Raw genomic sequence first — 20,125 nt, 5'->3', positions numbered from 1 at the left:
CAAACTCCTGTTCGTTCCAGATTATCCTTGGCTTCATTGTCATATCTAACTAACTCTCAACTATTTTAACTATAATTACTAACATTATTTCCCTAACATATACCTATAAGGAAATTTTCATGAACAATTTTATTTGATGGCTGAAATTTCACGTTTCTGATGCTCAGTAATTGACATTTTACAAATCAGTACCACGAATGACACAGATTCTTTTTTTTTTTTTTTTTTTAAGGAGAATGACACAGATTCTACCTTGTAGTTAGTATTATGTTTACTACAAGTGCTATGCATTCCATGGTACAGTAATAATGCGCTGCATCTAACGCCCCTGGGCAGAGCTGAAAGTGTTACTCATACCGCACCTAATTAGCAAAGAATCCATTTACTTTATTAATTCTAGAGACATGAGAATTCTCGAGATCTATATAGTCAACTCCCACATGTTAGATTGAAATATCAGTATAAATATAATAGTGAAAGGATTGAAATAATAATGTCATATTAGCTTCACTACTTCGTTGCATTTTATCATTAGATGGACTATAGAAAATATTAAGTGTGTCTTTGTATTCCATATTGGGAGTTTAACAAAGAAATCTCTCCTTATAGTTGTTATAAATATAGTGGATTTAAATGAATTTAAATGTGCTAAATACATCAATCCAAGTATCGTACGCACCAGTTCAAAAGAGTTTTGAGGGGCTTACGCTATAATTTGAGAGGAATTTTGGTTAGACATCAAACTAAAGGAGCAAGTTATGGGCTTCTAAACCATTAAACATTTATGCTACTTAGGTTTTTTTGTATTTTCGGTTTTAACTGTCTTTTTAGCTTAGGAAATATTTCTTAGGATTTTATACTCTCTCCTCTTCACCTTAGGATTTTATACTCTCTCCTCCTTCACCCGTGGATATAGATCAATTTGATCGAACCACGTAAATTTTTATTGGGGTTTGGGATAAAAATTTTCATTGGTTGGAGTTCAATTGGATTTTGAAAAAGAGTTATTTGACCCATTGGAACTCGTTGAGGGTTTTGTTCATTGGAGTTCAATTGGGTTTTGAAGAAAAGTTATTGACCCATTGAAATTCGTTGAAGGTTTTGTGAAGAAGATGAAGTAATATTACTATGTTCGTGATTTTTAGTTTGTTGGGATCTGCTGGACCTTTTTGTGAGTTTTGACTCGTTGGGATTCATTGAATCTTTTGCATCCTAATTTGTTGATGGCTCGTTGGGGTTTGTTGGGATTTTGGTTGTTCGTTGAGATTCGTTGAAATTTTTATGTAGAAGGTTGAGCTGTTTGCTATTTATCTGCTATTTATCGATGTTGGATACACGCCAAAATAAAAATTTGTTAAGTGTGTCTTTGTATCTCACATTGGGAGTTTAACAAAGAAATCTCCCCGAGTGCTTGTTAAAAATATAGAGGATTTAAGTGAATTTAAGTGTGTTAACCACACCAATCCAAACGCTGTATGTACTAGTTCAAAAGAGTTTTGGGGGCCACACCAATCCGACGCCTCAATTTAAGAGGAGTTTTGGTTAAACATCAAACTATTGTTATTAAACTCGACCCGATTCGACAGTTTAACCGGTCAACCGGCCATGAAACCGGACTAGGTTAGTATTTGTACAAGAAATCCGTTGACTTTTCAACGGACCGGCGGTTCAACCGATTCTCAAGTACAAAGGCTAAGTGCACTCACCACTAGTCCAATAGCCCATTTGGTGCTTACTTAGTCCTTCTATATTATATATTAGGCTTTTATTCTTATTTTATTTCTTCAAAACAAAATTTGTTTGGAATCTTTTAATAAAATTTTATTATTCCCTAAATTTTATAAATTATGAAATGGATTTAAACAATAACATATTACAGAATTGATTTTAAAGACAAATATTATTCTTAATAATCTTTTGCACTTAAAATTCATAAATAAACTAAATAATTACACTTAGATAAAATTTTATACTTGAAATTTGGTGGATTACTAATTAAATTTAGGTTTTGTTAATTCTTATAAGAATTAATGATTCTATAATAAATTGGATTAATTAAATATTTACTATAGCATAATTTATTATAGTTTCAACCATATCAAAAATTATGAAACATAATATTTAAGTATATTTAGTGACTCACGATTGGACCACTCACCTATTGGTTAAACCAGTAACTCGTTAAACTACTTCTTTCACCCGGTTCCTCCCTGGACAAGATTTAATAACTATGCATCAAACCAAAAGAGTAAGTTATGAGTCTTTGAGTCATTAAACATTTTTGTTATTTATGCTCTTTTGTGTTTTCAATTTTAAGTGTCTTTTGAACATATGAAATATTTCATAAGATTTTATACTCTCTCTTTTGTACTCTCTTTCTGTTATAGTAAATGTGCTACTCTTTTGTCCATAGACGTAGGTCAATTTAATCGAATCACATAAAATTTTGTGTTTTTCTGTTTGATTTATTTGTTTTGTTATTATCATTATTGAGTTGGCAAAAATCCTATTATTCTTGCTAGTTAATTTCTTAAGACCGGACCTAACAGAAAAAATAGAAATCATCCTTAAACTTTGTCACACATATTTACTTGAAAAGTGGGTTATTGGAAATATATATAGAAACTCAAGGATTGACCACTTGACTTCCAAAAAAAAAATTCTTCTTTCATTCCCACATAAGAACCAATAATGAAAGAGTAGTCTCCATTTTACAAAAGGAACTTGGAAGGGGCAATAGGCTCCCTTAATTGCGTAGGCAATCATCTGCTAGGACACTCCGGAAGTGGATAAGTGGTTTCCTAATTCTAGGCATGTCAATAAGTTAGGTCTTATCCATATCCAATCTAGATCTAATATATATGGGTATGGTTTAGATTTAATTTTTCAAATTTAGACCCTACCCAAATTTAGACCTTGATCCTGGGAGAGAGCCATGAGTCTATGACAAGTGCCGAACCTGTGCAATAATAATTATTAAAAAATCCTAATTACCACCTCAATTAACTAATTATAGAACAAATCCAAGTACTGGAGCAGAGACCCTAGGTGTGCAATGGGTTACTTGATTCACCCTATTCCCGAAGAGTTTGGTTGATCCGATATACCGAATTTGTCTATAAAAATACTAATTTTGCGTACAATGGCAAGTATGGTCAATTCCACAGGGAGCAGGTAGGAAATTATTTCTTTCCAAATCAGTAGAACAAAATTGGGGGATTTTCAATGGAAGAGAAATAAAAAAAATAAAAGTAAAATAAAAATAAAGCGAACTAAATTCAAAACTAACTCACAAAGCACAATTCACTAAAAATAGCAATTAATAAAAGTTCTACCCAAAGGATCAACTGCTCAGGCACGGTCCAATTAAATGCTCATCGATGCAAAGATATTACATCCCTTTATCACTAGGTTGGTTATAGCCATCAATAAGCTCTGACAACCAGCTCTTCCTTACTTTTTCGACAGTCAAGGTACGACCATTAACTGCTTCTCTAACCAGATAACAACCCTAGGTACGACCGTAGGAATTTAATTACCCAATTGCATTAAAGTTAGAAGAACCCAACTCTCACCAATAAACACGCTAAGAGGGTTTATTTAAATTAGATCTTGCATTTCCCCATCATAAAACCAATTATGGTGGTTGTCACGGGGTGTTAACTAAATGAACAATTACGAATTCTATTTAATTAACGTGGCAGTAGGCTATTAAATTAAATCAAATACCCGGCCGTTGATATTCAATTAATAAAATACTCATGAACAATTAATTCAGGAAACGCATGAATAGCAATTAATTGGAGGAAATAATGAAGATTCGGTTAGATCTCACAGATATTATGGACCGAGCCGTCGCGTCAACCTTTGGGTAGATGAGGAAGTTAGCCGCTTCTCATCGTGTCAATCCCGCGTGATTTAATTGAATTCATTCAATTATTCGCCGAAGAATTGGGGAAGAGAAGTTAATTGCGGCAACAACGGAGAAGACCCTGCTTTTGCATTCGTTCTAGGACCGCAATCGCAAAGCAAAAAGCCAACGCGAATTGTCTCAAAACAAAAGGGTTACAACCCAGGAGTCAAATCCGTACAAGACAAAAGCTAAAGGAAAGAAGAAAATACGTCTGACTGAAAGAGAAGAAAAAGAAAACTCAAAACTAATCTCCTTGCCGCCGACGGAGAGCAAAAGAATAAAATAAAAAGCGTCTGACTTCTGAAGCTAAAGCTAGGGCCTACCCCTTTTTGAATCTTGCATTTTCTTCTTTATAGCCGCCGCCCAAGAAAGTCAAGCAGAAGCCCAAAAACGTCTGGCCCTTTCTTTGCTTTTTAATTGAAGCCTTTGGAGTTTTAATCCTGTGCTCCTCGCGGTTCACGTGGACCAGGGTCTAGCTTTCGGTTTCGTCCCCCTTCTAAGGCGTGGCCACGCTCTGAAATGAAAGATCTTCTGGAAATTTGCCTCGCGAGCTCATTTTTTATGCTGACCACCTACAATTCATGCAAATACCGAATATGAGTGAAATTCCAATTCTTAGCACCGTAAATAGCCAAAATTAGGGCAAAATAACAGTGCTAAATACGCCAAATAACCGCTCTATCAGTCTAGGTAGGATCTGATTTTCCAAAATATATATCTAAATCTAAACACATACCAGACCTTACCCAAATCCATATATATTTAATTAAATAATATATATATAGATATGTATTAGTAAATTTATAAAACAATCTAATATTTTATAGCTATTGGATCGAATACAGTAAGATTCATGACATCAGAATTTGCATTTAGTGTTGGTGGTTGGATGATTGATGAGACTTGTGCTAAATTGCTTCCAGATATGATTGAAACATTAGTAACTACTGATGATTGGATTGAATAAAAAGAAATAAGTACGTGTTAATAAATTTTCTTATTCTACTATTTATTTACCATCGATTTTTAGCCAAATGACTTTTATCTCATTCATTATTTTGGTGCTGGATTGCAAACATCTACTAATATTGAGATTTAAATGAGAAAAAGAGGTACAAAATTATATATTTTTTAATAAGGCTGAATATTTATATATGTTATAATTGTTTACTTTTTTAAAAAATAATCCTAATTGTCATTGTAATTAGTACAAATTATTTTAAGAAAAGAATAAAAGATAAAGGCGAACGAATGAAATATTAGATGTGGATAAAATTGAATCTTTGAAAACATATAGAAATAGTCAATAATAATTCTTTCTTTGAGTTCACAATATTACATTCAACTTGTTAAATGTTAATTTTATAAGTTGAAAACAAAAATTAGATGGCATTTATATTATTTATGAACTCTACATATTTTTAATACATTTTTACTTTAATATGTTCAGAAAAGACCCATAAATTCCCATTGGATATCCAGATTCACAAGGGTTTGGGTATGGATTTACTTTTTCCAATCCAAAAGGGTCTGGATGTGAGTTTAGATCTAACTAAATTAAATGAGTTTGGATTTGAATCAAAGGGATCCAATCCAAATCCTACCTATTGACATGCCTACCTAATTCCAATGCTATAAAAGATGTGTTTGGGATTCCTTACACCATCCTATTTCCTTAAGGTGTTTTGACATGCTTTAATCGAGACATTTATTCATCGCATTGAGCTGTAGCTTTTAACCATGTAAAAGAAGTCAATTGAGGTCCCCTATACCAACATTCCCTTGAACCCAGACACACCATTCTCCTGAGGAACTAGTAGTTCTTGGTGAAAACATATTCTTCTTTGGCTTCGCCATGTTGAGATCTTCACTTTTTCTTCATAGTTATCCAGGATCGATCTAGCTTATTAGCCGACGACAGAATCAAAGACATAGCTTAAATTATCCATCAGCAATCAATATCAAACTCCAACAGATAACCCATTGGTTGTCTGTTATTTGACATGCAAGATGATGGCGCTCCAGGGATTCGAATGAAGTCCATATATTGCCTGTGCAAAAAAGGGATGTCCAGAGAACCCATGATAAGATATGTTGGTGGAATTATAGTTGCTTTCATGAGAAATTATTTGGAAGGCAATCCCCGGGACTTGCTAGCTAATGCCATCCGGATGGAAATCTAAGAGTAGTTGCAGAGCTCCAAGATGTTGATTTCCTTGTATAGTGAGTGATTCAAATGATTGTTCCAACAAAAATAATGAAAAAAAAAAAAAGAAGTTGAGGGAAATACTTCAACAAAGTTCAGAAAGTGGATCTTTTTTCCTAGACATAGATTTTGCAAGCCACTTGCACAACCTTTTTTCCTAGACATAGATCTTTTTTCACTTTCTCTTACAATTGCCCCGTACAACCACCGATAAAACTTATTTCGTAGTTTCACAGCATCTTTTGGTGATGATTTCACTTATTACATTGGAAAATGTGTGAAAAGAGCGCACTAGAATGATTAATTAACAAACACAGTGCAATTTTGTACATTTGAGAGTATATTTATATCGGCTTCTCCATTAATTTTTTTTTTGGTGTACATCTAATTATACATGTTGTCAAAAAGTTTGTATAAATACCCTTGATATAATTGCATATTTTCTTTACATTTTTTTCCCTTGGACAAAGACAAGTTATATTTGAGAGTCTTGCTGACCCGTTCCCGTTTTAGTGATGAGTAAAAACTTAAAAAAAGGGCAGAAGAGGGCAAAATTGCATCGTTCATTAATGGACAATCTTAACAGTTTGACACTGCCTTTTCACTAATCTTGGCTGACTCTCGGGTAGAAAGACCTATGATCCTGCGACCTTATATACCTCTTACCAAGTCTTACACCCAAAATTTCTCTACTCATTTCGCGAAGTGCTTACCTCACCATGCTGAAACACTCAAACTACGTTCGACCCTTGCATCATCTTTGCTTGCGTCTGCTATATATCGTATATCCACAACCATCAGCGCTCTCAGAGAGTCTCTTTGGAATTTGCAAGTGAGTTTTCAAGAAACCCAAAAAAATGTTGACTCGGGACTTTTCTTTACAAGAATGGCCCTTTTTGAATTCTATGAACGTATACAAAGTTCATTAAAAAAAAAGAATTGAGTTACTGGGAATTGGCAAGTGAGTTTTCAAGAAACCAAAAATTGTTAGACTCAAGGACTTTGCATTACAAGAATGTCCCTTTCCAATTCTATGGACGTATACGGGGTTGCGAGCACTGGGAACCGACTCAGTCAAAGCGTGAACTCAAATTCACTTAACAAGTTCGTCTGAGTCCGGCTCCAAGTATAGGGATACTATACTTTGTCCATTGGCTTTTTTTAGTTAACAGCGAAATTACATGTAGGTTTTTCGTACCATTATTATTTTCCAAATAAAATGTTTATTTTACTCATGTTAAAAAAATAATTATTTTTCATTTTTCTTTGATCTCGATTAGATTCGAACTCAAGTTCGAACCGTACATTGAAAGTTCTGATAAAATATTTAGTTAAGTTGGACACATTTACAGCCCTGGTAGGTATATGAACGTTCTAACAACCTGGTATGGCCTTTTAAGAATTAAGATAGATTCCTCGGTCTTTTCATGGCATTTCTGAGGAGTGAAACCAAAAGTCAATCATGGCATCAATCAAATGGTCCCGATCTTATCCTCAGTGCTGACGCTCCAAATGATCCCCCGGAAGAAGCATAACATTTGCCACTTGATTCTTCCCAACGAGTAATCCATTTGGATTAACCATTTTTTCAAAAATAAATTTTTCAAATACAATGTTACGATAATATACAATAAGTCAAAAAATATTTCATCCATATAATATATCAAATATTTTAAAAAATTTTATAATAAAAATTTTTCATATACACTAAAATTTTTCAAAAATATCCCAAAAAATAACTAATTCAAACGAAGCACATATATATAAATGGATAGTAAGAAAGCTGCAGCTTACGAGGTCATTTCCAACTAGTGGTATAAATTCTTGTTGGTGCTTAAGAATCTTCGCTAGTTTACATCGGAAGGTACGTAAGATTAGCCTCTGAATTAAGAGGCCAAAGTAATTGACTTTTGGGAGCATTTTATGACTATACTGGCAGTGAAATGACAACAGGCTTCAAATTAGTTTGCATGGGAAGGAAGGAACCAATTGTTACGACTCAAAAACTCAGAAGCTCTAATTAAGGACGTTACATTTGTAAACAAATTGGGATCGATGAGAAAGTTGGGAGTTTTAGTTAGTGCAGATGTCGGTAATAGGTAAACAACATCTACCAGAAAGGCAGCTGAGAGTTGGCCAACCAAAATCCCGCAACGGCCGTCAATTTTTCCCACGTTCCCGACATGCAAAACTGATGTGGGAAATCATTCCTAAGTCACGCTAATGGTGGGGGGATCTGAATGCGTTTTTGCTGGAAATTGCTTAGAAGACAAGAAGGCTAATTAATGGTGGTTGTGAATGGACGCTTCCCGAATGAAAGCGGCTCAAGTGTTAGTAATTTATTTTTAAAAGTAAAAAATTAGGTTTATTTAAATAGAGGATAGAGTCAATAATAATTAATTATGAATGTGTATGCCTTCACTTCAAATGATACGTTAAGTTTTATATTGAGAATAATAAATAAATTTTAATTGAAAGATGATTTTTTTTTAATAGACCTCTTAAGGAAAATTATCTCCCAAACAAGAAAAATAAATAAATGAATAAACGAAGATAAAGAAAACGTGGCAGGGAAGAAACCGGGTTGGCGCGTACTAGGCCACTTAACGTCACACGCGTTACAACCGCCGTGCCTTGCCGGTGTTTTTCCCTTGCAATATTCTCATTCTAATGTGTTTGAATAAAATATTATTTGAAATAATTATTATAACATTTTTTGTGATATGATGTATATGAAATAAAAAAAATAATTAAAAAAATAAAAAAAATATGTTAAAAATTATATCTATAATGTAAGCAAATAATTTCTGACCATTATTTGGCTATCCAAATTCCAAACACAGGCGGGGCAGAAACAGAAAGTCGCTCTGCCGCGTTGGCGCGTACACTCGCTTCTTTGACTTTGTCAATTATGGTTTAGGTTAAGTAACTTCGAACACATTACAACCGCACGCGCCGCCAAGCCAGTGGCGGTGCATTTCCTAGTACTTTTCAGACTTGTTCATTGAGTTTTCCCTTGCAATGTTCTCATTCTATTATTCTTATCCTCGCATTCTTAACGTGGAATATTTCTTAGACATTTTGCATAAATTCCCTAGAATAAACACAACCACTATTTGGAATTATTACCAGTAAATTCCAGCTCTTTTCAGTTTTCCTCATCTTCCTTTTCTTTCACTTTTAAAGTCAATTATGCTCATTACATTTGAACTATTTGTTTGCTAGGCCCCATGGATTAGACCTTCGGACAAGAAAGAAACGTCGTACCAGATGCTTCATGCATAATATGCAATATAAATAGAGGCAGCCACCGAATATTGCATCAACCAACTCATGCAACAGTTTTTCTAAAATCTTTTCATGCAGTCAGTCAAATTGGTTGAAATCGTGAACCTACAGTGAGCTTTTATCTTGCCTACATCTATACTTTGTACATTGCCTCTCGTCCCGTCATCTCCCTCCGATTTCTGAACCTTGTCTTTTATCTTGTGTGAGATAGAAAATCTCAACGTTCTTTTTCCTAGCAGCTATCACTGGCCTTCGAAATTATGCCTTCAATAGTTGATGCAAATTTGTCCTGCATTAACCTGGTTGTGCGCCTTAGTAAACTCAACAAAACCAAAAAGAAATGGGGCTCTGCTTTTCTGACCATATATTGTTCAAGGGCCCTCAAAAATGTTCTTAGTCGTAGAAAGAGCAAGATTTCACCAGTACCTTCACACACAGTTATCATCGATATTGCCGAAGTTCCCCCCAGCCCTTGCAAGGTTGATCAGACAACTCTAACAAAGCTTGTCAAGGAGAAAAGCCTTGGTCAGCTTGACCAATTAGGTGGTATTCAAGGTATAGCTACTTCTCTCAATACTGAAGTTCAGCATGGATTAAATGGTGACGATGCCGAAGATATTTTACGCAGAACTGAAGCTTTTGGTAGCAACACATATCGTAAGCCTCCCAAAAAGGGATTCTTCCATTTTGTTTGGGAAGCTTTTCAAGATCCTACAATTGCCATTCTTTTGGCATGTGCTGCACTATCTCTTAGTTTTGGCATAAAAGAGAATGGTCCCAAAGAAGGATGGTATGATGGTGGAAGTATATTTGTTGCTGTTTTTCTTGTCATTTCTGTTTCGGCTATCAGTAATTTTAGGCAGAACCGGCAATTTGAGAAGCTTTCCAAGGTCAGCAGCAATATCCCAGTTGAAGTTGTGAGAAATGGCAGGAGACAGCAAATTTCGATCTTTGAAATTGTTGTTGGAGATGTTGTTCGCTTGAAGATTGGTGATCAGGTACCTGCTGATGGATTACTCTTGGAGGGGCATTCCTTAAGCATTGATGAATCAAGCATGACTGGAGAAAGTGATCATCTAGAAGTTAATCAAAACCAGAATCCATTCTTGTTTTCTGGTACTAAGGTAGCTGATGGATATGGTCAGATGCTTGTTACTTCTGTTGGAATGAACACAACTTGGGGACAAATGATGAGCTCTGTTAGCCAGGACTCCAATGAGAAAACTCCACTTCAATCGCGCCTCAATAAGCTAACTTCAGCAATTGGTAAAGTTGGCTTAGCAGTTGCTTTCTTAGTTCTTTTGGTGCTATTAGTTCGCTACTTCACTGGTCATACAAAGGACGCGAATGGAATCAAGGAGTACAATGGCAGCAAAACAAAGGCTGATGATGTGATCAATTCTGTGGTGAAAATTATAGCTACAGCTGTAACAATTGTAGTTGTTGCAATTCCAGAAGGTTTGCCTCTGGCTGTAACACTTACACTTGCTTATTCGATGAAGAGAATGATGGCTGATCAAGCAATGGTGAGAAAGCTTTCTGCTTGTGAAACAATGGGCTCTGCTACAACCATCTGCACAGACAAAACAGGTACTCTTACTCTAAATAGAATGACAGTAACAAAATTTTGGCTGGGCAAGGAATCAGTAGAGAATGATAGTTACCTTTCTATCTCAACCAATGTTCTTAAATTGCTTCGTGAAGCTGTGAGCCTAAACACAACAGGAAGTGTTTATAGGTCGATTAATTTAGGAACTGAGGGCCTCGAGTTCTCAGGAAGTCCTACTGAGAAAGCAATTCTGTCTTGGGCTGCGATGGAATTAAATATGGACATGGAGAGAGTAAAACAGAATTGCTCCATTCTTCATGTCGAAGCATTCAATTCCCAGAAGAAAAGAAGCGGAGTGTTGATGAAGAAAATGGTGGATAACTCGATTCATGTCCACTGGAAAGGAGCTGCTGAAATGATACTAGCAATGTGCTCGCATTACTACAACCTTGAAGGAGAAGTCACATTACTCGATCATCTTGAGAGGAAGAAATTTGAAGAAATAATACAGGGCATGGCTGCCAGCAGTCTGAGATGCATTGCATTTGCTCACAAGCAAATAACAGAAGCCGATGATGCCAGTGGAGAAATACAGCAAACATTAGAAGACGGAAACTTGGTCCTTTTGGGGATTGTAGGCCTAAAGGATCCCTGTCGCCCCGGTGTGAAGAAAGCTGTGGAAGATTGTCAATATGCTGGTGTGAAGATCAAAATGATCACTGGCGACAATGTCTTCACTGCAAGAGCAATAGCCACTGAATGTGGAATACTTAAGCCTGATCTTGAGGCTAACGATGAATTGGTGGTAGAAGGTGTGGAATTTCGCAACTACACAGATGAGGAACGGATGGAAAAAGTTGATAAAATTGTTGTAATGGCGAGATCGTCTCCTTTTGACAAGCATCTCATGGTGAAATGCTTAAAAGAGAGAGGTCATGTTGTAGCGGTGACTGGAGATGGAACAAACGACGCTCCAGCATTGAAAGAAGCTGATATAGGACTTTCTATGGGGATTCAGGGCACTGAAGTTGCCAAGGAGAGTTCAGATATTGTCATTTTGGATGACAATTTTGCTTCTGTTGCCACAGTGCTTACATGGGGAAGGTGTGTATACAGCAATATCCAGAAATTTATTCAGTTCCAACTCACGGTGAATGTGGCAGCTCTAGTGATCAACTTTGTGGCAGCAATTTCAGCTGGAGAAGTACCATTAACAGCAGTTCAACTCCTGTGGGTAAATCTCATCATGGATACTCTTGGAGCCTTAGCGCTAGCAACAGAAAGACCAACAAGGGATCTGATGGACAAGCCTCCAGTGGGGCGTACTGAACCCCTCATCACCAACATCATGTGGAGGAACTTAATGTCTCAAGCCTTGTATCAGATAGCAGTTTTGCTGACATTACAGTTCAAAGGAAAATCAATCTTTGGTGTTAGCGAAAAGGTAAACGCTACGTTGATCTTCAACACTTTTGTTCTTTGCCAAGTGTTCAACGAGTTCAACGCAAGGAAACTTGAGAGTAAGAATGTGTTTGAGGGGATACACAGGAACAAGTTGTTCTTGGGAATTATTGGAGTAACAATTATTCTTCAAGTGGTGATGGTGGAATTTTTGAAGAGATTTGCTAATACGGAGAGGTTGAATTCGGGGCAATGGGGAGCTTGTGTAGGAATTGCAGCTGCATCCTGGCCAATTGGCTGGATTGTTAAGTGCATACCTGTTCCAGACAGACCAGTGTTCAGTTATCTCAAGTGGAAGAATTTCAAATGCATGTAAATTGATCAGTATGTTCAATATCCCAGCGAAAGGCATTCTGTACGTAGTATCCTTGTATAATGTACTTCTGTAGAAAATTTTTGCTAGTTCAATGTTTAAATTTACCAATAATATAAACTTCAACTATTAATATTATTATATCATGAGAATGGAGCAGGAAGATCACCAGCCCTCCACTTCTTGTTTTTTTCAAGGTTGCTCTCAAATTTTACAAGAACATTGGCAGGGTTGATTTGGAATTATATTCAGTGCCGCAATATTGAGGCGCAAGGATTAGAGCTCAATCAAGGAATCTCAAAAAGACAAAAGACACGCATATATATGGATTAGATAACAAATAGAGGATTTCAAAATTTGTGGTGGATAGAAATTTTCCCAAGCTTACTGTCATGAAAACCAAGCAGGCTCCAAGAAAATGTATAGAAAATCTCGACAAGAAGTATGTACCCTGACGAAAACATGACCTGAGCCGCCATGATCTCATCTTTAGACCTGACAGATGCTGCCAATGGAATGATCCTAGTCAAATACTCCTTCAACCTTTGGTTTTTCAAGATTATGAGTGGTTCTTTGGAGCTATCAGTACCAACTACTCATAGTGCACGGATCTTCTAAGATGCTTCAGCTGTCAGAGTGATCCACTGATTAACAATTTTTTGTCATCTTGAAAAAACTACGGAATTTTCTTCTCTATCTTGGATAGGGAACACTAACACAAACATTGAGAAATTCGTCCACAATTTACTTAAACGCGGTAGTCGAATATTCGAACCCTCAGCAGATCCATGATGTGAAGTCTACAAGCACTCAAGCAGACACGTTGTAATAGTAATCAATGTGTTGTGATTAGGTGATAAGGTGATTGGAATAAGAAGAGGGATATCTTCAGATTAGGTGATCAAGACTTTTAAGCTATTGAAGCAAACATTCATACGACGCACTAATTCCACTTCCTTTGTACGGACAGAATCTTAACTTATTCCGCTAGGTACAAGACAAGCAATGAAAGACAAACGTCAACTCATGGAGTCATAAAAAGAAGTATAAGAACAGTAGTTTTTGAAAAGAATGGAAAATGTTTTCCACGAAACTTCTTTTATGTTTCGATGCCAAAGATATACGCGGTGTGCAAATCACAATTCTATAATATGCAAAAACGAGATCCAAGCCAATTACTCAACCAACAGGAATTGCTCACTACCAAACTCTCTATATATAGACTGAGAAGAGATTACACCACTTCTCATAGTCTCAGTCCTCCATCAAAACAATGAGTGACACACTTGAAGCTAGTTTGGATGCTGTCGGCAGCATCAGAGCCTTCTCCCTCGTAAGAGAGGAAGTGGTGGACAACCAAGGTGTGGAGTTGACACCCATATATATCGATGCTCAGAAGCGGTGGCGTGCAATTTCCACAATGCTCCGTAGCATCAATGCCTTCTCTCGAGCAAGCGATAATGCAGCTGAAAACTACAGTGGGCTGTTGGACAATCTTCTGCCATCTCCATCTGATACAGTTGTTGATATCATACCGGAACACCTATCTGAGCTCGCCGCCTTAAAAACATTGAGCAGTTTCGTCAGCTTGGAGGTGTTCCAGGCGTCGCCTCATTTCTCAGAACAAATGCTGAAAAGGGTATCCCAGGTGATGATGAAGATATTATCCGTAGGCGCCTTGACTTTGGTTCAAATGCTGTTCAGAAGCCAACTCCGAGGGTTTGGCACACAGTGTTTGAGGCCTTCAGTGATCCCATTATTATTATCCTACTTATCTGTGCAACACTTTCACTCTGTTTTGGTATAGCAAGTCATGGGCTGAGAGGATGGTCTGATGGGGGAAGCATATTGGTTGCCGTCTTTCTGGTGATCATGGTCACTACTTTCAGTAACCTCTGGCCTAGAAGACAATTCTTTAGGCTATCAAAAGCTCGTGATAACTTCTCCGTCTTTGTTATCAGAAATGGGCAGCGGAAGTACATCTCAGTGTTTGAAGCCGTTGTTGGTGATATTATTTGCTTGAAGACTGGAGACCAAGTTCCTGCTGATGGCTTGTTCATAGATGGGAACTCTTTACAAGTGGACGAGTCAAGCATGACAGCAGGGAGGGAATCAATTGAAATCAATGAAAGCTGTAATCCATTCTTTCTCTCTGGCACGAAGGTGATCAATGGCTCTGCTCGAATGCTCGTGACTGCAGTTGGCCTCAACACAGAAAGGGGCAGGATGCTGAGCTCAAAAGACTATGATATTGAGCAAAGAACTCCATTACAAAGGAAGCTACATGAGCTGACTATACAAATAGCTAAAGTCGGTTTAATGGTTGCTTCCTTGGTCCTGGTAGTACTGCTTGTTCGTTACTTTATGGGGAATATGCGGAATGAGGAAGGAAAATCAGACTTCACTGGAGGGAAGACAAAAATCCACGAAGTCTGCAATACTGTGGTAGGGATTCTGGCCACCCCAGCTGCTATTGCTGCAACTGCCATCCCTGAAGGTTTGCTTCTAGCTGTCATGATAACCATTGCTTACTCAACCAAAAGGATGGCATCTCAAAAGGCAATAGTAAGAAATCTTTCAGCCTGTGAAGCAGTTGGTTCCACAACTGTAATCTGCACGGATGAAAGAGGAAGTCTTACCTTGAATCATCTGATAATAAGTGAATTTTGTTTCGGCAAGAAGCTTCTCAATGCAGGAACTTCCTCAATCATCCCAAGAAACGTTCTTGAACTGCTCTGTGAAGGTATGCTTTTGAGAAGCACTGAAGTCTCATCAGGATCTCCCATTGAACTTATTGAGAGTCAAGTTCACAGTGCAATTCAGGCATGGACTGTCCAAGATATGGACGTCAATGTTGAACAAGTTCGAGCAAATTGTGCCGTTCACAGACCAGAAAGCTTCAATTCTGAGAACACTCAAAGTAGCATATGGATCAAGAGGAATGCCAGTGATACTATTCATGTGCACCAGAAAGGCCAACCAGAAATCATACTGGCCATGTGCTCACAATATTATGATGAAGATGGGATCGTCAAACATATGTCTATTGATGCAAAAAAAAACTTGGAGCAAATATTTCAGGAGATGAAGTCTAATGGTCTCAGGTGCGTAGCTTTTGCACATAAAGAAGTGTCAGAAGAACATAGTGATGGCGCTAGAAACTTTGACCCCAAGCTGAAAGCAGAAAACTCAGCTTTCATAGGGTGCCTAGGCTTGAAATACCCATGTCGGCCAGAGGTACAAAAGGCTGTGATGGACTGCCGGGAAGCAGAAGTGGATATCAAACTGGTCACAAGAAGTGATCTTCCCACTGCTACAGCCATAGCCATTGAATGTGGTATTATTGATCCAACTCAAGATGAGACAACAGAAGAAATAGTGGACTGTCAAAGCTTGCAAAGCAATGCAGAAACAGAGATAAAAGAGAAATGTGGCACAATCCGTGTGATGGCACGAGCTTCTACTTTGGATAAACTTCAAATGGTCCAAGGCTTGAAAGAGAGAGGCCATGTCGTTGCAGTTACTGGACATAGCATAGGGGACGCAATTGTGCTAAGCGAAGCTAATGCAGGCCTCTCTCTGGAAATTCAAGGGACTAGCCAAGCAAAGGAGAACTCGGACATTATCATTTTGGACGATAATTTTGATTCTGTTGCCAGAGTATTGAGGTGGGGTAGAGGTATGTATCACAAAATCCAGATATATGCACAGTTCCAACTTTCTGTTAGCATTGCTTGTCTTGTGATAGACTTCGTAACAGCAGTTTCTGCTAAAGAACCTCCCACTATCAATATTGTTGCGGCCATTTCATCAGGTAAAGTCCCATATGCAACATTTCAAGTACTATGGGTGAAGTTGATAGTTGGTGCATTGGCTGCACTTGCTATCACCATTGAGGAACCACCAGAAGAGCTCAGACAATTGCCACGAGTAGACCAGGAGCAGCCATTTATAACAAGCATCATGTGGAAGAATATAGCGGGACAAGCTGTCTATCCTATCATTGTTCTCCTGACCATACAGTTCAAAGGTCAATCAACCTGCAACCTGGATCCCAAAATAAAGGATACCATGATCTTCAACATCCTTGTTCTCTGGGAGCTCTTTGTCATATTCAACACGAAAAGAGTTGAAGGAAACTTCTTCAAAGGGATACATAAAAGGAAAATGTTTTGGGGTGTAATCCTAGCAATAATTCTTCTTCAGGTATTGATTGTGGAACTGTTAAAGGAGTTAGCAGATACAAAGCAACTGTCTTGGAAGCAATGGATTATATGCATTGGAATTGCTGTTCTAGCTTGGCCAATTGGGTGGCTAGTCGAGAGGACTAAATTTCCATTTTCTTCAAATTTATAAGCTGCTGGAGTAAAACTGATATGGCCCGTCTGATAAGTATTTATTAGCAAAGTTAATCTTCTGTAATTTCAACTGTTAGGTTGAGCCATCTGTAAATTTTTCTGCTATTTGCTTATCTTTAGTTTCCTAGGTACAGAAACATAGTGGCTTAGAGACCTCAGTATAGCTTAACCAACCCTTTGCTGTTTTTTCTACCACTTGAGAAAATAATCAAGAACAAATTTCATTAATGTCTGATATTTTTCATTTCTCATGCTCAATAATTGACATTTTACAAATCAACACCACTGATGACATAGGTTTTGCTGTGTAGTCTATCATGTTCTAATACAGGGCTATGGATTACACAATAAACTGATATAATTAATGCATCTAACACAGCGATAGTCTAGAGTTGCTCATACAACAGTTAAATGAGAAAAAAAATCCTGAACTTTATTGTTTGGAAGATGTAACCAATTCCTCAAGATCTAAGTTAACTCCCAGATGCCAAGTCATATAAAATACATGAAATAGCTACATTTATATAAACATTCATATTTCTTTGCTTTATACGGACTGTATAACAGAAACCATTATTGCACTCGATGTCTCGTGAAATTTACTAAGAAAGTTGGGTAAATGGAAATGTATAGAACTTAAAAGAACTGATTGTAAGAAAGTAACCTCCATTTTACAGAAAGAAGATAGGGCAATATGTGCGTCCAAATAAGTAGGCAAAACAGGAAGATCAGAGTAAACTCCATTTTACAGAAAGAAGATAGACAGGCCAATATGTCCATCCAAATAAGTGGGCAGAACAGGAAGATCAGCTACAAGGATACTCCGAAAGTGGAAAAGAATAATCACGAACCTTACTGTAACTCAAAATGGTAAATTTTAGAATATCAGAAGCAGTAGTTGTGGATTCATAATTCCTATCCAATACAAGAGTTTGTAGCTATAAAGGTTTTCAAACATCATCTTTCTCTTTTAGACATTTTGACATACCTTAATTGAGATCTTTATTCATTTGGTAGACCAGCAGGTTTGAACTGTTTAGAAGCAATCATTCAACATCTTTGTCAAACATACACATACCATTTTCTTGAAGAAATTTGAACTCTTGGCTTATTCCATTTCTTCTTTGGCTTTGACATGTTGAAACCTTACCTTTTCTTCATACTTATCTAGGATTGATGTAACTTATTAGCTGACAGCAGAATCAGAGACAAACGTCCTGATGATGCTCCTCACAGAAAGCTCAAGAGTAAACATAGGATGGACAGTAGACAAGGACCATATTAGAACAAGTTGCTCCATGCCATCACAAAACTTTAGCGAAAAACCTATCCAAACTCACCTAGTTCAGGGCAGATTTAGAGTCAGGCACCAGATTCAATTTGTAATGAAGGCTCTGGTGAAGAAGTTAAACTGCCGTTGCAGTTAAAAACCATAAACATCTAGAACGTCTCGCTCCATGGATTCATTAATTGATCTACGATCTTATAACTTAGATTACATACTACCTATAAGAGAACCAAGTTCATAAGACACAAAGTTCAAAGGCGCAGCCAAAGTTCAACAGCCTTTCAATCGAACAAAATGTGCCAAAACCAAATTCGTTCTCCTAAATTGATTTGGTTAACATGACAGCCTATGTATCAGAAAATATTTTTAAAAAAAAAAAAAAGAAAAAGAAAAAGAAATGCTGTAATGGATCATAGATTGTTGACTATGATAATTATCTTCAGTAAGTAAAGTTGTCCCATATCTTAAAAGAGAAATACATCATCTTCTCTCTAATTTTCTTTTGTTTTTAACCTGTCCACCAGTTGTAGAGTGGCTTGCTACATTTGGTCAAAGAATGAAAACTTCACAAAGAAAAAGGAAAAAGATTGATCAAGGCAAAAATAAGCATCCACTCTTCCACATAACCAACTCCTCTCATGAACTACATATAAGTAAATGAAAGTTTCCTGAATTTCATATCTCCTCAGTCATTTTAAGCCTCCCACAGAAGGTTAGTTAAGGCGTAGTTAGTTTTTTCCCATTGACCTGCACACAAGATGCCAAGTTCATTGTTCTCTGTTACAATCTGGGAGCAAAATAGTCCTGTTACTGGGCATTCAGTATGGAGGCGTCATAAGTAGGGTGCAGTTGGAATTTGATGCTCGACTTGTGCCTGTTCTAGCACTGTATGACTCATATACAAAAGCTGTTAGAGAGAAACTATAGTCTGTGTTATCTAGATTTTGGTTTTCCACAGAGTGTTAAGCAAATTTTAATGATGCTATGTGCGATTTGGTGTATTCACTGCTTGTCACTGTTACTTTGATATTTGTCGTGCTAGTTAATGATTCTGACAAACAGTGTTAGATCACAGTTTGCTTGAAAGATTAGATTGTAACTGCCTGTCAAATGCCTTGTCATAATTTGTATGTTTTTGTTTAGCAGGAATTTGCAACATTTCTTAAAAGACAATGCACATAGCACAAGGTTTGGATAAGAATCCAGAAAACGAATTAAAGTTTGGAATCAAACTCCTGCTCGTTCCAGATTATCCTTGGCTTCATTGTCATATCTAATTAACTCTCAACTATTTTAACTATAATTACTAACATTATTTCCCTAACATATGCCTATAAAGAAAATTTTCAGGAACAATTTTATTTGATGGCTGAAATTTCACGTTTCTGATGCTCAGTAATTGACATTTTACAAATCAGTACCATGAATGACACAGATTCTTTTTTTCTTTTTTTTGAAGGAGAATGACACAGATTCTACCTTGTAGTTAGTATTATGTTTTACTACAAGTGCTATGCATTCCATGGTACGGTAATAATGCGCTGCATCTAACACCCCAGGGCAGGGATCCGGGGTTGGAATGGTTGTCAGAGCAACCGTTCCGGAAGGTGTAACACCATTTGCATACGGTGTAACATCATCTGTACAAGGTATAACAATAGAACAACAGCGAGTAACACTAGAACAACATTTTTGTGGGTCCCACAAGGCATGAAAATCTAGTTACAAGGAGTGATTTGAGCCGCACAA

General features: G+C 37.0%; 2 protein-coding genes across 2 annotated transcripts; both read left to right on the top strand.

Moving 5' to 3' along the window:
• The first annotated feature begins 9,466 nt into the window (after window positions 1-9,466).
• Window positions 9,467-12,871, top strand: LOC140037529 (putative calcium-transporting ATPase 13, plasma membrane-type). Its single transcript, XM_072081876.1, has one exon. It carries the CDS (start codon window positions 9,668-9,670, stop codon window positions 12,731-12,733), a length of 3,066 nt encoding a protein of 1,021 aa, XP_071937977.1. The 5' UTR covers window positions 9,467-9,667; the 3' UTR covers window positions 12,734-12,871.
• A 1,132-nt stretch (window positions 12,872-14,003) lies between these two features.
• LOC140038169 (putative calcium-transporting ATPase 13, plasma membrane-type) lies at window positions 14,004-17,086 on the top strand. The gene is made up of 2 exons (XM_072083266.1): window positions 14,004-14,378; window positions 14,435-17,086. Exons 1-2 carry the CDS (start codon window positions 14,004-14,006, stop codon window positions 17,084-17,086), a joined length of 3,027 nt encoding a protein of 1,008 aa, XP_071939367.1.
• Window positions 17,087-20,125: the final 3,039 nt, after the last annotated feature.

Source organism: Coffea arabica, chromosome 3c (genome assembly GCF_036785885.1).
Source record: "Coffea arabica cultivar ET-39 chromosome 3c, Coffea Arabica ET-39 HiFi, whole genome shotgun sequence".
Taxonomy (NCBI): Eukaryota; Viridiplantae; Streptophyta; class Magnoliopsida; order Gentianales; family Rubiaceae; genus Coffea; species Coffea arabica.
Note: the sequence above shows the minus strand (reverse complement) of the source record. Positions and strands in the feature narration are given on the sequence as shown.

Bases quoted from the DNA above. Each gene is read 5' to 3' on its own strand.
- LOC140037529 (XM_072081876.1), top strand. From the start codon at position 9,668: ATGCCTTCAATAGTTGATGCAAATTTGTCCTGCATTAACCTGGTTGTG.
- LOC140038169 (XM_072083266.1), top strand. From the start codon at position 14,004: ATGAGTGACACACTTGAAGCTAGTTTGGATGCTGTCGGCAGCATCAGA. The intron at 14,379-14,434 runs GTGATGATGAAG...AATGCTGTTCAG, and splicing joins TGCTGAAAAGGGTATCCCAG to AAGCCAACTCCGAGGGTTTG.